Here is a 17,099-nt window from a genome sequence, read left to right as displayed (position 1 = left end):
ATATAATCCTTATGTTGAATGCTTGCATGGGGTAATGATATACAGTGGTGCCCTGCTGGACGATTACCCTGCTTGACAACGAATCTGCTTAACGATGTTTAGATGGGGGAATTTCGCTTAATGTTGATCGGTTCCCTGCTTCAGGAACTGATTTTTCGCTTTACGACGATCAGCAAACAGCTGATCGTCAGGTTTCAAAATCGCCACCGGCTGTAGAAAATGGCTCCCCGCTGTATTAGGGACGGATTCCTCCCATTACAGGCACCAGAAAATGGCCGCCGTATGGAGGATCTTCGCTGGACGAGCAGGTATTTCACCCAATGGAACAGTTTTCAATGCGTTTCAATGGGTTTTTTATTTTGCTTGACGACGATTTCACTCTACAGCGATTTCGCTGGAACGAATTAATGTCATCAAGTGAGGCACCACTGTAATACTGTTCTGACACTTAACAGGGTGGTAATGGTGGTGGTTTGCAGGAGCTGACAGACACCAGGAGGTCTGTGTCCCATTTTCTACCCCTGGATCTATCAGACAGACTTTTCAAATGTGAGTTATTCATACAACAGGGGCATATCCAGAATATCTATGGGCTGAGGAATTTATTTGGTTATCTGAAATACCATTGCAACATTTTTGAGGAATGTCTTTCTCTCTTCTTTCTGGACTTAAAACGATAAAACACCTGTTATCACTGCTCTTTAGAAGAGAAAGCTTGAAGAAATTGACATCTTTGGTTCCAGTTGACACGATCCACTTCCTCTGTTAACTTCCATGTCATTGTGGTCATCCAATGTCTAATTTTAGATCAGCAGCCCACCCAGGAACTGGATTTCACAATATTAACCACATCTTCCTTTTCTCTGTCATATTTATAGGCTTTGGGGCCTGAAAAGAAGTAAATAAATCCTAAAAAGAGAGAGAGAGAGAGAGAGAGAAAGGAAAGGCAAACAAAATAAGTGCTGTTTCTCATGTCCACAATAAACTTTTTAATGTGATCTGTCTCCAATCCACCAATATTATTCATTTTTTGTAAATTAAAAATCAATGTAATTATATTCTTCTTTCACATTAACACACACACACACACAAACAAACAGAGAGAGAGGGAGTGAGTGAGAGAGCGAGCAGTATGCAACATTATACAGTGGTGCCCCGCATAGCGATGATAATCGGTGCAGCAAAAATCGCTGCAAAGAGATTTCGTCGCTATGCGATTTTAAAAAGCCCATAGGAATGCATTGAAACCTCTTCAATGAGTTCCTATGGGCTTAAAACTCACCTTAAAGCGAAAATCCTCCATACAGTGGCCATTTTCGCTGCCCTGTAAGCGAGGAATCGGTGCGAAAATACAGCGGGTGGCCATTTTGTTTACCCAGCGGCCATTTTGGAACCGCCGATCAGCTGTTAAAAAATCATCGCTTTGCGATGATCGGTAAGCGAAACAGAGTACCGATCATCACAAAGCGATTTTTCCCCATAGGGAACATTGCAATGCGATTGCAAAAGCGATTGCAAAATCTTCATCGCTGTGTGGTTTCGTCGTTAAACGGGGTGCCCGTTAAGCGAGGCACCACTGTAATAGCTAGAAATAGGATTTTCGGATTTTCTCAGAATTCTTCATTCTGAGATTTCTCCCTACCTTGCAGATACCTTACAAACATGTGAATGGGGTGCACCTGAGAGAAATATCAATTGGAAGTCTTTGAGCTTAACTATGCCAAGTTTTGCCCAAGTATCCTGCTTAGAAAGAAAGCTCTCAGCTAGCATCAGGGCAGAAATAGTACTAGCTTGACTATTATGACAGCCAGGACGTATAAAATAATTTGTGAACGAAACTGTGAGTTGATTGTGTTGCATGGTTCCTGTCTGGACAGATCTGTTGTGTGTGAATGTATTTGTGAAAGAGGTAGTCAGTTACAATTTGAGAGTGGGAAAGAGAGAACGAGAATGAATGTGATCTATTTTTAGAAGGGGTTCTGAACAAGAGTTCAGTCTTGTTAGTGGTTTTGTTAAAGCAAGCATCTATCCAAAAGTCTTTCAATTATAAAGGAGAAAAGTGAAGACAGATTGTTGTATGTGGAAGAAAATCACAAGTTGAAACACTAGTCTTATGTTTTGCTTTTTCCTGTTCACTGAATCTCTTCGTTTGTGGTTTTTGTTTTAAAAATAAAAGACTTTTTGTTTTATAAATATTGCATTTTATTTTACAGATAACAGTCATCAGATATTACACATACCTAAACAGCAGCTCCCAGTATAGTGTTGGTGATTGTGTCAGTGTGTGATTATCATTTGGGTTGTGGCACGAACATGGCTTGTATGTACATGATCCTATGTAACATATGCCTAAGTACTCACACCTACAGTGTTCCCTTTTCCAAGAAATTGTTGCCTTGAAGTGCCTTGGCCTCCACTGTCTAGTTTAATTTAATGACCTGCACCCTGGACAAAGCACTTTCGGGTTTATGTATTTCACATCACTCTCATTTTGCTCAATTATAATTACTATGCAGGAGGATCAGGGGTCCCTTAGACCACATATTGCTAAGGTGTTATTTCTGCACCCATGTGGGCTATTGATGTGGGGAGAGCAAAATCTACTAATGCCTGGTTCTGGAAACTGTGCAAACATGCAGAGCTGGCCTTTGCTTTACACGGAGTGAGATAACCTCACAACTAGTAGAGTGGAGGGATGGCGAACTGTTTCCCAGCTCCCTGAAAGACCCTCCCTGTCTGATCTCTGCCTATAGTCTAGGTCTCCAGAACAAGGCACTAGCCAGCTCCTCAGAGGTGCACCATTTGATACAGAGGAATGGCTGGCATGTGCCTTCCTAGAATTACTCTTGCTTCTAATGCATGAACCAGGCATTCTGGGAGACTATCCTGGAATTTATTTATTTATTTATTTATTTATTTATTTATTTATTTATTTATTTATTTATTTATTTATTTATTTATTTATTTATTTATACATACCCTTCCCATTTTGTCAACTGACTACTCTGGGTGGCTAACAACATATAAAATAAACCATTTAAAATATAGAACTAATAGTACATCAATAGACAAGGACTCAAGATGAAGGAACAAAATAAATCAAGAGGTGGCTGGAGGGCCTCATCTATGCCTTGGAACTAGGTGTTTGGCCCTTGAAGGCTATGTGGAGCCCGCTTCTTTCCTAGATCTATAGAGTGTTCCCTTTCCTTCCCATGCAGGTAGTGGAAAATCTTAGGACTTTACTGCTTACACATCCAAGGTCTTTAACTATGGCATATAATGTCATGTCTAAATAGGGCCTCATTTAGAAGGAACAGAGTAAGCATGCATGTAGGAAGAGCCATTGCTATGTCATGGTTTCTGTGGTAATATAAGGGCATTAGGTTTTTAGCTCTGGAGCAAGTCCAGTCAATTGTGTAATAGGAGCGCTGTGTACTTTAGAATACCAGGTGGGTGGGATACTCATGTCTTTATGTCTGACATCCCTACCTCATTTCATAATGTGAGAATAAAACTGCTTTGAAACAACACCGTCTTCATGAGGAAAATACTCACCATTCACCTCTACTGCTGCATCTATGTTGCCCCTGATTCCTGAGAATTCTTCCTCGATGCTCTTTGGGTAATCATTCTCCATTTTTCTTTTTGCTTCATCATAGCTTTTAAGAGATGGGAGAATCATAAAGAGGAACTTCATATCTATCTGTCTCTATATTTGCTATGTCTCAATATCTATATATAGAGACAGTTGGAACTTTGACTCAGTTGAAGTGTTGTTTATGCAATATTTATGCTGTTCCTTGAAAACCATTTCAATGTAGCTACTGCACTAGAACTCAACTTTTGTTCACTAACCACTGCACTTTCAACCATATGTAGGCATTTCTGTGCTGAGTCAGCTCTGTTCGATTGTCTGGTTGTGGCTTTGTGCTTCCCGTCTCATGAGCAAATAAGAAATGCCTTCTTGGAAGAGACTAGGGTCCATCTCCTCCAGTGGTTCTTTACCATGGGTCCCCAGATGTTCTTGGACTACAATTTCTAGGAATCCTGGCCAGCATAGCTGGTGGTGAAAGCCTTTGGGTGTTTTAGTCCAAGAATATGTGGGGTGTAAAGTTTGGGAACCACTGATCTATTCCATCATTATGTTCAGATAGAACTTAGAAAAGTTATATTGTATGGATTATAATTCTGTAAATCATCCAGACAATAATGTCCATTGGCCATGTTGGCTATAGGAATCCTAAAGGACATCATTCAGAAAAATTTGTTTTTGTCTTCAATCAACCATAACCAGATAGATGTATGCTAGTCATGGCAAGCAAGTCTTAAAAGAGGTAGCTGACACCTCCTAGTCTTTGCTATATAGAAAGAGGCATGTTGCCTTTGTATCTGGAGGTTCTATGATAGTTCTCAACATATATGTCTAAGCATCACCATACCTTATGGCAAACAATTTCAGTAAAATAATTGTGTATTGTTGGGGTAGATAGATTAGATTTTCCTAGTTCCATATTGTTAGTTTTCTGAAGATTGCTTGGGGTACCCTGTGTTAGTTCCCTGTTTCTTCTTGTTTCTTTGGGGGATGCCTACAATTAATTTGGAAGGTTCACACAAACAGATCCTTCTGTTTGTTGCACTGTTTTTTCCCCCACTTCCTTTTGAAGGCCAGTCATGCTCCACTATGCACATAAGAATTTTGCCTTTTTTGCTGCCTTCAGTGATAACACGTTGGTTACAATTAAATTCCTATGTCATCCTCGTTGGGCCAAGAAAGGCATGGGTGTTTTATCCAGGATAGCAGAATAATTAATGTGACTAAAAAGTGTGGCTGGTTTAACAGTTTTATGCTGATTCAGGTCAGGAAATCTGTATTAGAGTGCCCACCCAGAAATGTCTGCTCAGGTCTAGAACAAGATACCTGAGTGCCAGTCGAGTTATTTTATTCACCTCCACATTTGTAAAAAACCCAACAGCCCCAAACCACATGGCAGAGAATCTACTATGAAAGATAATGACAAGCACTATTGACTTATTTACATTTTGACCAGACCACTGATTACTATATACTGGAACTACTAACTATGCAAAACTCAACATTTCTGAGCACAATCTTTTTTTAAGTTCCCTTTACTAAACGATAACATTTTCTACGCTAACAATTTCTCAACACAATCCTGGCCATTCCTGATATGAGAGAACGTGCGCTCCACCCCCTTTCCTTTACAATGCAATCTCATCAGCAACTTTTTCTTAAAAATCTATTTTTATTAGGAGACAATGATAGGGGGAACCTGTAATATTCGTCTCCTACAAAGAAGAGGGTCTTCTTTTCATCCTGAAGGTAGACAGCAGCATCTATATGTAGCACATTTCTAGGAAATCCAAAGTCCAGAATGGTCCGGGGTGGACCCTGCATCTGGAATCCACGAGTTACCCAATAATGAGGACCTGGCAAACAAAAGATAAACCCAACAACACAGAGACTATTGTAGTACATTTACAACCAGAATCTCCCATCATCTAACTTGTGGATCTGTGCCTCATTCCATTGAAAGAGAAGCCCAGGGAGCCTATTCATAGGTAACAGCTTCCATCCCTTTATTGATAAATTTCAACTTGGTTTCCTGTAAACATGAAGTTTGTGATCAATTCTTTTTTCTAGCACCTTATTTCTTTTGCTGTCACATTTTGTCACCAACGGGGGTGGGGAAACTGGCTAAAGCAAATAGAAACTCATGAAACTTGCTTTAAAAGTGCAAAACATTTGAGCCTTATTACCTTAAGGCTGAATGTAAAATGTTAAATTGGACTCAGGCTCTCATATTTCCCACCATCCATGCTTACAGGGGATTATGGGAGCTGTAACCCAACACATCTGGAGGTCACTAGGTTAGGAAGGTCAGGTTTCAGGAAGCAGGGTGTCCCCCAAATACCTCTCCCTTCAGTTTCATCACAACATTTATGTGGAACAAAAATATAGAATGAGTTCCTTACTGTATATGCAGCAGCACCTCTTCTGTTTTGTTATGTTCTAGGCTAATAATATTTTTTTAACATCTGCTTCCTGAACACCTTTTAAACTTCAGATAATATTGTTTTGTCTGTCTCAGGGGTTAAGATATATGGCTCAGGGGTAAAGATATGTGGCTGCAAAACTAGAGGTTGGAAGTTTGATTCCCTGTTGTGCCTCCTGGGAGAAGAGACAGTCTGTGTGGTCTTGGGCAAACTTCACATTTACACACACACACACACACACACACAAAGAGAGAGAGAGAGAGAGAGAGAGAGAGAGAGAGAGAGAAAGAAGCAAAAATGACCATTCATAAATGATTGTTCTGATAATTAATAAGAAGAGCTCTATTAAGTGCTGTGGATAGAAATATGATGAATGATCCCGCCCCCCCATAATCAGGCTTTGGAAAATGAAACATAACTCTGAAATCAGGTAATAAATACTCCGAAAAATGACGAACCCTTGAAAAAATATGCTATCCCTCTATCCGGTAATTCATAGGCAGCATCTACATTGGACATGAGCTGAGGGAAAGAGCTTCTGATGGAAAGTGGGTGAATACTTGCGGTTAGCTGAGCTTGCCTTCTCCAGAAGATCCTGTATAGAATGAGGAGGAGGAGAGGGAGAAGTAAACAAAAATTTAAAACTTTTTTTAAAAATTAAGAAGTTTATTTTACAGGATGTTTTAAAAACGGTGGAATTACCTGGCAGATTTGTTCTAGTGAACAGAAACGACCCTCAAGAACGTCCCAACTGGTCAATCTTTCGGTTTTCAGACAGTTATCAGAAAAGGAAAGATGCCTAGCTGAATATGGCGATAATACTGTAATTTTTGTTCTGGGCTTAACAACATTTTTTTAATGTTGCCTCCCACTCCTAGATACATCCATGTTGCTGGGCTCCATATTACAGTCCCCCAAACTCTCAGCCAGCACCAAAAGGTGGCTTTCCTAGTATAAATAATAGCAAACTTACATTGGTACAAAATACTTTCAGTGTTGATTGATCAATTGCATAAGTGTATACTGTATTATTTCCTAGACAATATTTTGAAGCTGTACAATATTTCTGGCAAAACAATGGAGCCAATGACATTATTTAAAATGAGGGAAAGGTTCTTATGTCATTACAGGCATTTTAGTTCAACCCGTGTAGGAAAAGAGCCAAGTCATCCTACAAGAGGAAGCAGATAAAAGGAATGCTCAAATGAGTTGAGTTCTCCAGAGCCTTGAGCGGCATAGGGAGTCATGCCTGTCTAGTCTCACTGCGAGAGTCTATTGCAGTTTGTTATGCCAAATAAGGGAATTTGAACTGAAAGGCCACATTTGGCTTATGTGACTTGGGAGCAGAAACAGGGTTGTGTCAATTCAGCAGCATCCCATTTCATGGGATTTCAGCTCCAGAATCAAAACGTCCGGTGATGTTGTGGGGACAAAGGTTGGGAGGAGGTCTAGAGTTATCACTTGACTAGCATGTTGCATAAATCTGGGGAAGCTGAGCAAATGGGTCCAAAACCCAGTTTATTTGACAATAAGGCAAGTCAAAGAGGGGTGGTTTGATGGATAAGAAGGTGGCAAAATATGCCCTGCAACTGCAGCAGTTCTGTCATTCCTCTGAGCCTCAAATCCTGTACAGGTTTAGTGACATCCTTTGGAGGCTGGTTCTTTAGAACAAATGAGGTACCAGACCCACACCTGTTGATTGAAACTGGTGGCTGAGGCCAGCCTTTTCCCTTCAGCAGAGCCTTAAATCGATTGTGTAGAAGGCTAATAAACAGGCATCAAATAATATTCTTCAGTACTGTTTGATGTAAAATGTTAAGAAGTTGTGTTTCCATGTCATTGGAAGACAGGAGGAAGAAAAAAAAAACAGAATTAGCTTGCCTACTGTTGACTTTGGCTTCCTTTCCACTGACCACCTAGTTCTATCAGTCCCAGTGGGCATCAATTCACACTGCACATATGACACATGGGAAGTTTTCCCAGAACAAACACTGTTGCTGGAGCATGTGGAAAACTCGTGATGAGCTGAGGGGTAGTTACTCCTCCTACGCTTTCTGTCATTGATTCCAAGATCTTTATCTGTGCAGGAAGGCTCATGAATCATGATAGTGGTGCCCCTCTTCCTGTTTGCTTCAAAAATTACCTACACCAAAATGTATGTACTCACCATCTCTTTCCCAGTCCTTTCCCCTTTTGATACATATAAAAACATCTTCACACTGAACTAGGCTGTCCTAGTGCCTCCTGTGAGTGGGTGCCACCACTTTTGCACAGAAAAATCATGCACCCTCTTACTGCACTGCCTCAGGGACCCCATGAGTTGTCTCCCCATTGGGAGACCCAAAGAGGCACATCAATTCCCTGAGACTTCAATTGGCATACCTGAGACCCAGGAACCATAAATAGAATTGCTTACAAACGAACGAACGAACGAACGAACGAACGATCGAACGAATGAGTGAACGAATGAACAAACGAACGAACGAACGAACAAATGAACCAACCAACCAACCAACCAACCAACCAACCAACCAACCAACCAACCAACCAACCAACCAACCAACCAACCAACCAACCAACCAACCAACCAACCAACCAACCAACCAACCAACCAACCAACCAACCAACCAACCAACCAACCAACCAACCAACCAACCAACCAACCAACCAACCAACCAACCACAACTTGTAGTCCATAAAAAAGAATAACATTTCCGAGCTTCAACAAACAGACAAACACTGGATACGCTGCTTTTACACAACAAAATTACTAACATATTGTGGTCCCTGGAAGATTTGATAAATCTGTCTTACCTATCTTTGAAGAAAAGGAGTTCTCTCCCCAGCATTGTAACTGCATCAAATGAAAAGGTGGAATCACAGTGATCTGGATTATTTGGAGCTGCTGGTTTGGGGACTGGCTGATTTGGTATTTCAGGTACCCCAGATCCAGGCTGCCGTGCCCCTAAAATACCAGATAGCAAACTATTTGACTGAGAAGTGGAAACTATGCATACTTATTAGGAGTCATTTGCCGGGATCACAATGGGATCTAGACATGGCAACCACTGTTTGGGAATTCTGTGAGTTAAAGTCCAGAAACAGAAATCTGCACACTCTAATTTCTTTGAATTTTGTGTCTGCTTAATGCAAGATTGTGAATTCTTCTACACATTATTTAATGTAGGGCCGCGCCAAATATCTTTGCATTTTGTTTCTCAGGTGGGAAATAAGATTTTGTTGAATCAGATTTCTGTTTGTTTGTTTTCTAAACTAAACAATGGAAATATTCACCTTTAAAGCCATATCTGTTTGCTTTACTGTCTGCTTTCTTTTTGAGAAATCTTTACTGGATTAGTCACATCAACCATCCCAGACAATCAAACATTGGACTGCAAATGGAATGACCTCACAGCACTATGCAGCCATCTGGCCTGGCCTTGTGATCTTCTTTATTCGTATCTGAGCATTGCATAATCTAAAATTATTGATATATGAAATTTAGGTAAAATTAAAAACAAATTAAAATGTGTAGATAATTAGACTATTTTTGACCAGAGAAGGGCTACTTCTATTGCTTTGTGTCGTGTGACTGATTGCATTTACTGGCAGCAAGTGAAGGCACTTGGGAATGGGGGCCAAATATGAGTCCTATTAAGGAATAAGGGTTGGTGTTTCTAAAAGTAGTGCTGACAACTAGCTGGTTTCGCAGTTTGGTGCAGTTCATTTCACAGTCAAACAGCTGATCTGTGATTTGGCACCCCGCTCCCCCCACAGGTGCCCACTAAGCAGCAGCACCCTGCCCACTGTCTCTGAGTTGGCGCTCACTGAAGTGAATGGGATGCTGAACTGTGGACCAGTTGCTGGGCCAGGAAATGAACTGCTCTGATCGACTAAATGAGCGTTTCATGCCCATCTCAAGTCATGAAACTGGATCCAGTTTTCCTAAGTAGAATATTATCCATAAAGTTGTGACCTTGTTCTTTTGACTTATTTACAACTTTTAATTTTTTATTTTTATTTATTTATTTATTTGATTTATATCCCGCCCATCTGGTCTGGTCGACCACTCTGGGCGGCTTTTCATTTTTTAAAAGCCCCAAAGTGATTTGCAATAGTGAAGTGTGTGTGTGTGTGTGTGTGTTTGTGTGTGTGTGTGTGTGTGTGTGTGAGAGAGAGAGAGAGAGAGGGGGGGTACATATCAATACAGTATGTGGTTCCAATCATCCAAAAATACAAGTACTTGTGGAAACAGGTTAAGTTCTTCTAGTTTCGTGGTTACTAACCTTTTTTTGAGTTGTGACCTCCTTTTATAATAGCCAACTAACCTGTGAACACCCCTCTTGTCATGTTTGCATAAAAAGGCATTTTTAATGGCTTTCCTTTCCCTAGTGTTTGTCCCATCTTGCTGTAAGTTTCTCCCTTATGTAAATTGTTTTTATTATATCGGTGTATTTCTTGTTGTAAGCCGCCTAGAGTGGTTTTAACCGACTAGATAGGCGGGAAATAAATAAAATTAAATAAATAAATAAATAAATAAATAAATAAATAAATAAATAAATAAATATTCATTCATTCATTCATTCATTCATTCATTCATTCATTCATTCATTCATTCATTCATTTATTTATTTTATTTATATCCCGCCTATCTAGTTGGTTAAAACCACAAATAATAAATAAATAATGGGCTAAAATAGTCCCTTCTCAGAAAGTAGAAGCTTCTTTCTCCCTCAAAGGGCTTGTTTCTCACATACATGTTTATATAAATCTTAACTTTAATAGCCCGCACTGAAAGGTCATGGAAGAAATTATTTAACAAGAGCAACAACACATTATATAAGGTGACTCATAAACACCCCCTGCAGAAAACACTTTCAGGAAATATATTCGCGAAGGCTTTCATGGCCGGGATCTAATGGTTGTTGTGGGTTTTTCGGGCTCTTTGGCTGTGTTCTGGAGGCTGTTCTTCCTGAAGTTTCGCCAGTCTCTGTGGCCGGCATCTTCAGAGGACAGCAACCTGTGCTCTGGTGTAGTTGGCTTGGGAGTGCAGTATTTATGGCTGTGAGACAGGCTTTTGTCTTGACAAAAGCCTATCTCACAGCCATAAACACTGCACTTAGGAAGAAAACATCCTGTTGTGTAACTGTTTGTCAATGTAACTTGGATTGGGCACGAAACATTGAATTTAAAGTAATTACAAGTTTCCCACCTCCTTCCTTTTAGACTCCAAGGCTCCCTAAGGCTCCCTTGTGCCCTGGAAGTGTTTGGCAGCCCTGGGAAGAGGGAGAGGAAGGTTTTAATAGCAAAAAATAATAGTGGGATCAAGACTGCTGGCAGTGATCTGGCTGCCATTTTTACTATTAAAGCCCATTCCAAGGCTTTTAAAGACTTCCCCAGAGCAAAGGGAAGCCCCGGAGAGCCTTGGAATGTAAAAGAGGGGGATAGGAGGCTTTTAATTGTTTTAAATTAAATGCTTCTGGCGCTCAAACTTTGCTTTGCAAAGTTATGACACAGGATTTTGCCCAGTAAAAAGTGACACAGAACATTGTTTCTCCCCATGAATCCAAAGGTGGGCAATGTTACATTTTGGACCAGAAGCAAGGCTAGATGGCAAGCAGTGTTGGCTGGAGGATTTTGGGGATTGTCCAAAAAGCTCTGGGTGGATCACTTGGATATTTTTTTTTGCTATTAATAGTAGATGTATTATGTCTTCCTTTGCTATGCAGAGAGAATATAATTTATTCCATCAGATGAAGGTCAGAAAGCAACAGAAGAATGAATCTAAGGAATGTAAAGAATTAGGGGAGATAATGCTTATTAAAATAGGAAGAAGCTTCATTTTTATGTTATTACCATATAGTGCCTGAATTCCTTTCACATCATCTTTAGGAAGGCGGAAGCCAAACGGATGCTGATATTTATATGTTGGATACATCAGAGCTGACGGATCAGAAGAATGGGCAAGGCCCAGGGCATGGCCAAATTCATGAGCAGCAACAGTGAACAAGTTAAATCCTATGCAATACAAAAGGATATATTTCATGTGAGAAGTTACGTCTGATTAGAATACTGTATGAACTATCAAGCACTCATAATTGTACAAGTCAAAACAAATATGTATAAATTTCTAAGCATGAAAAACCACAACCAAACAAATAAAGTACTAATATACCTTAAATAGACACTGTGTAGGAACTACAAAATTGAGGAAAAATGTGTATGGAGTAATACATGATTCATAGAGACAACGTTGCATACACAATACTTAAATAATATTACATTCCAAACATGGATGTATGTTACATGTACCTTGCTATCAGCATTTCTATGGTTCTGGACTACTGTAATCCGTTAGTCTATTTTGGGAACTCCCATCCACTTTTATTGCCTGTGAATGATCCAGAAATTAGAAATGTTTAATAAATGCTTTCATTAAGCATTTCTAATTTCTGGATGCTTCACAGTCAATAAACAATGCTGGCTGATAACTGAAAAGCAAGGGGAAAATTCAGATGACACCCACAATCTTCTTGTTAACAACAGTAGGTTCTAGAGATCCCATTTCTCTTCCATGGTTGACTGCCACATAGCCACCGATTGTATAACTGTTACTGAACAATGATGATGAGTTAGGATGTGTTAGTACTTTCCCAATGATTGCTAAATGCTGAATGATGTTTCTTCAAAGACATATAATCATCTTATAATTATAATTATATAATCTTATATGCTTACTATTTCAAGTAGATACCATACTGTATTTTTCCATGTATAAGATGCCCCATGTATAAGACACCCCCAATTTTCTAACCCAAAATTCATAAATCAACATTTTAAACATTAGAAAGGGACATATTTTTAGTAATTAGGCAACATTTACATACCAGTACTATGATATTATGCATCACACTTAGCTGAGCAAATCACTTCATTCAACCTAGTTTGAATAACTGATTACATTCAGTTTGAATTTTGCAGACTAAGACATTCACTCATTTTCTTTTTTATTTTCTGACATCTTTATGGGCTCAATTATCTTTACCAGTCACTGTCGCACTGCCTACATGCTCTCTTCCGCATCAGCTTAAGTCATTTACATAAGGCTCATGATTGGAGGAAGCCTGTTTGCAGAGACAAACTTTCGGCAGTTTGTTCATGACTGAAGGCAGACTGGTTTGCAGAGAGACATGGAAAGTTTTGCAGCTGCACGGTTTTCTTCTCGGCTTACTTCCATGTATAAGACGACCCTCAATTTTTAGTCTAACGATTTTAGGGAAAAGTAGCGTCTTATACATGGAAAAATACAGTAATACTATATGCTTCCTTTTTCATGGAGAACACAACCTTCTCTATATTCTGGTTATATCAACACATTTTAATAAACATTATTTTATCAAGTTTTTTTTTAGTTTTGGACCCAGTCTTTCCCCAGCTCCTGTTAACCATGTATTTATCACTACAGTAACAAGATATCTCACAATCCCAAGTCTTCAAAGCCTTTCATTCAGACAAAGAAAGTGAAAGCATGAGGGCTTGGGTAGAACTTTGTGTGCTTGTGAGATTTATTAATGATGCTTCTAATCTGTCAAAGGTATGTTCATGTGGCTGAAATTGCCCCCCCCCCAGTATGTGCTGCAATTCTTAAATGGAAGCGGCCATAATGCAGACGAAAGAAAGAAACTTCCCATGCACCAAATTCCATAGATGTCTTTATGGTGTTAGAGTGAGAATTTCCTTTAAAAAAAAGAAAAAGAAAATTAGATCCCTTCTTTCAACATGTTAACAATGACCTTGCATTCCAGAACAGCTTTCATTTTACTAATTTCTGCCATCCTTGGTTGTTTTAGAACAAATCCCCTCCTTGAAGCTTTCCAGTCAAGGCATACTTTTACTCTTACCATTCATTCCCATTGTCCACTTCTCTGCATTGTCAAAGTGAGTGTCTCCACCTAGGCCTTCCCCAGGTGCGAAAGCATGTGCAAGAGTCCCTCGTGGTCCATCAAATGGGTAGGAATCCCCGTGATCTAAGAGGGTACAAGAATACAACGTGATCCCATAATCCTGGCAGATGGAGTTGTAGTTTTGTTGTTGTTGTTGTTGTTGTTGTTGTTGTTGTTGTTGCTGCTGCTGCTGTTGCTGTTGCTGCTGCTGTTGCTGTTGCTGTTGCTGTTATCATCATCATCATCATCATCCTGTCCAAATAGTAGTTAGGCTACTACTCTACGATTAACAAACATTTAGCTTTTTGGTTTAGACATGTATCTGTTATTTAATACCAGTCAATGTTTTATAATTTTGATTATGCTTGGTATTTTTGAAAAATAATAATAACTGCATGTGGTCAAGTTGATTTGGACTTATGGTGACCGCTTCTGGGCTTTCCTAGATAGAGGATACACAGAAGTGGTTTCCTTCTTCGGTTTCCCTTCTTCTGGGGTCATCTCGGGACTGTGCAGTTTGTCCATAACTCAATAGGGTGGCTCTTTTCCCAGGAGGCAGAGTGGAGATCCAAACTCCCAACCTCTGGCTCTGCAGCTAGATACCTAAACCACTGAGCTACCTAGCCAGGTTAAGAGAGTGTGAATTGCCTAATGCTCTCATTCCTTATGTCCCAGACATTGGTGTTTTCATAGAATGGGCCTGTCTATGTAGAACCATTTGGCCGCCAAATGTGCTAGAAGTCAGAAGCTAAGACTCAAAAGCCCTTTTCCTTTTTAGGATGATCATTTAGCAATTGGAAGAGAGAGGAGAAGTTAATTTGACTCTGAAGAACTTGGAAAAGAGCTTTCCTCCAACTGACTTTACCTCAGCAGATAAGTGGACTCACACTTTTAACCATAACAACAAACCTTTGGCTTCTAGGGCATAGACATTGGCTAAAAAAAGTTTACCTCCATTTTCAAATGAAATCATGATGTCAGCTTCTCCTGAGATTGTTTTTATAAAGTTCAAGGGGGTGGCCACACTCCATGCTTTCAGCCCCATCTCCACAGCCTTGTCAACTTCTGCGTGACTTAAGGTGGATGTATATTTTTTCACCCTGGGGGAAGAAAAGGCACATTTCTCAATGTCTATACACAGATGTGGAAAGCGGATTATGATGTCTATGATTGGAACTTGGTAATTATTTTCTTAACTGATTAGACTAATCTACTAATTTTTTGCTGTCATGGTTTGGGCATATCATGAGAAGACAAGACTCACCAGAAAAGTAAAAAATGCTGAGAGAAGTGGAAAAAAAAAAAAAGAAAGATTGAATGTGAGATGGATTGATTCAATTAAGGAAGACACAGCCTTGAGTTTACCAGACCTGAACTGGCTTGTTAATGAAAACCTTTCTGCTTTCAACAGACTGAATTGGCTCAAAAAACTTCAGAGGTTTAGCTTCCAAGAAAAAAAATGTTTCAATGAAACCAACAAAAATTCAATTTTTCAACAAGGAAAACACATCCTGTCAGCTTCAGGATTATGAATGGCTTGTAAATAAATAAATAAACGAACGAATGAACGAACAAACGAACAAACAAACAAACAAACAAACAAACAAACAAACAAACAAATAAATAATAGGAGCTTTTGGAAGTCAGTAATCAATTAGTTATGTGCTGTCAAGTTGTTTCCGACTTATGACAATCCTAGTAGGGTTTCCAAGGTATGTGACATATTTAAGGAGTGATTTTACCAATGCCATACCCATTACATTTCTATGGCTGAGCAGAGAACTGAACCCCAGGTCTCCTGAGTCCTAGTCTGAAGCAGTACTGTGCACTACACTGGTTCTCATTAAGTAATAAGGTCATAATAATTTAGAAGTGACTAGGCAGCACCTAAAAACAATAGTTTTAACTTTTGAGTTGCACAGCTATTACTGACAGGCCAGAAAAATAGAGAAAAATGCTCTATGCTTCTCTCTGGTGGCCAGTTCTGATACTGCATCTAAAAATGCACAAGGCAAACCTGAAGAATATTTCCCTTGCTGCTTAGGACTGATAAGAAAATGGTGTAACACCTGAAAAGTTTCTAGCCAAATGCATTTACTGTAAAATGCTTTGAAATACTCTTAGAAATAACAGGGACAGTTCTCTTTTGAAGTTGTTTGATGTTTGAAGACAATTTCTCCAAGAAACTGTGTTTTAATATATTCACGAAGGCTTTCACGGCCGGGATCTAATGGTCGTTGAGGGTTTTTCGGGCTCTTTGGCCGTGTTCTGAAGGTTGTTCTTCCTAACGTTTCGCCAGTCTCTGTGGCCGGCATCTTCAGAGGACACTGACGATGCCGGCCACAGAGACTGGCGAAACGTTAGGAAGAACAACCTTCAGAACACGGCCGAAGAGCCCGAAAAACCCAGAACAACCATCAAACTGTGTTTTAACTGGCTTTTCTTTAGAAGAAAGAGGAGTGTCTATCACCTAATGGCAGTCTTCCTGCTAATGTGAAATATATCAGATTAAATCCAATTGTTGGAGTTATATTATGGTGTAGAAATAGCATATCTGACTAGGACTCAGGAAGCCTGCATTGAAATCCCCACTTGGCCATGGAAACTCTCAGGTGTGAGAGTGGCAATGGTAAACTACTTCTTTAACATCTTCATAGAAATATAGAATCATAGAATAACTGAGTTGGAAGGAACCTATAAGGCAATCGAGTCCAACCCCCTGCTCAATGCAGGAATCCAAATCAAAGCAGATCTGACAGATGGTTGTCCAATTTTCTCTTGAATGCCTCCAATGTTGGAGAGCTCCCCACCTCCCAAGGTAACTGGTTCCATTGTCGTACTGCTCTAAGAGTTCAGAGGTTTTTCCTGATATTCAACTGAAATCTGGTTTCCTGTAGCTTGATCCCATTATTACATGTCCTGCACTTTGGGATGAGCGAGAACAGATCCTGCTTCTCCTCCACCTTCCAACTTTATGAAAAGTGCTATCACATCTCCTCTCCATCTTTTCTGAAGGCTAAATATGGCCAGTTCTTTCAGTCTTTTTCTCATAGGGCTTAGCTTCTTGCAAACTGTGTTAAGACAGCCGTAAGTCAGAAGGGAATTGAAACTGCATAGCAACAAATCTGAATGCGAGCACCT

General features: G+C 39.7%; 1 protein-coding gene across 1 annotated transcript in view; it reads right to left on the bottom strand.

Annotated features, from left to right (window-relative positions):
- Positions 1–356: 356 nt before the first annotated feature.
- MMP20 (matrix metallopeptidase 20) overlaps positions 357–17,099 on the bottom strand; it is a 28,934-nt gene continuing 12,191 nt past the window's right edge. Inside the window, exons 3-10 of the mRNA XM_020811851.3 lie at positions 14,910–15,058; positions 13,917–14,042; positions 11,872–12,033; positions 8,830–8,980; positions 6,474–6,610; positions 5,292–5,448; positions 3,556–3,659; positions 357–909 (exon numbers count right to left, since the gene is read on the bottom strand). Coding sequence (XP_020667510.3) covers positions 809–909; positions 3,556–3,659; positions 5,292–5,448; positions 6,474–6,610; positions 8,830–8,980; positions 11,872–12,033; positions 13,917–14,042; positions 14,910–15,058 — 1,087 coding nt within the window. The 3' untranslated portion in view covers positions 357–808. The remainder of the gene's footprint in view (positions 910–3,555; positions 3,660–5,291; positions 5,449–6,473; positions 6,611–8,829; positions 8,981–11,871; positions 12,034–13,916; positions 14,043–14,909; positions 15,059–17,099) is intronic.

Source organism: Pogona vitticeps, chromosome 3, assembly GCF_051106095.1.
Source record: "Pogona vitticeps strain Pit_001003342236 chromosome 3, PviZW2.1, whole genome shotgun sequence".
Classification (NCBI taxonomy): Eukaryota; Metazoa; Chordata; class Lepidosauria; order Squamata; family Agamidae; genus Pogona; species Pogona vitticeps.
Note: the sequence above shows the minus strand (reverse complement) of the source record. Positions and strands in the feature narration are given on the sequence as shown.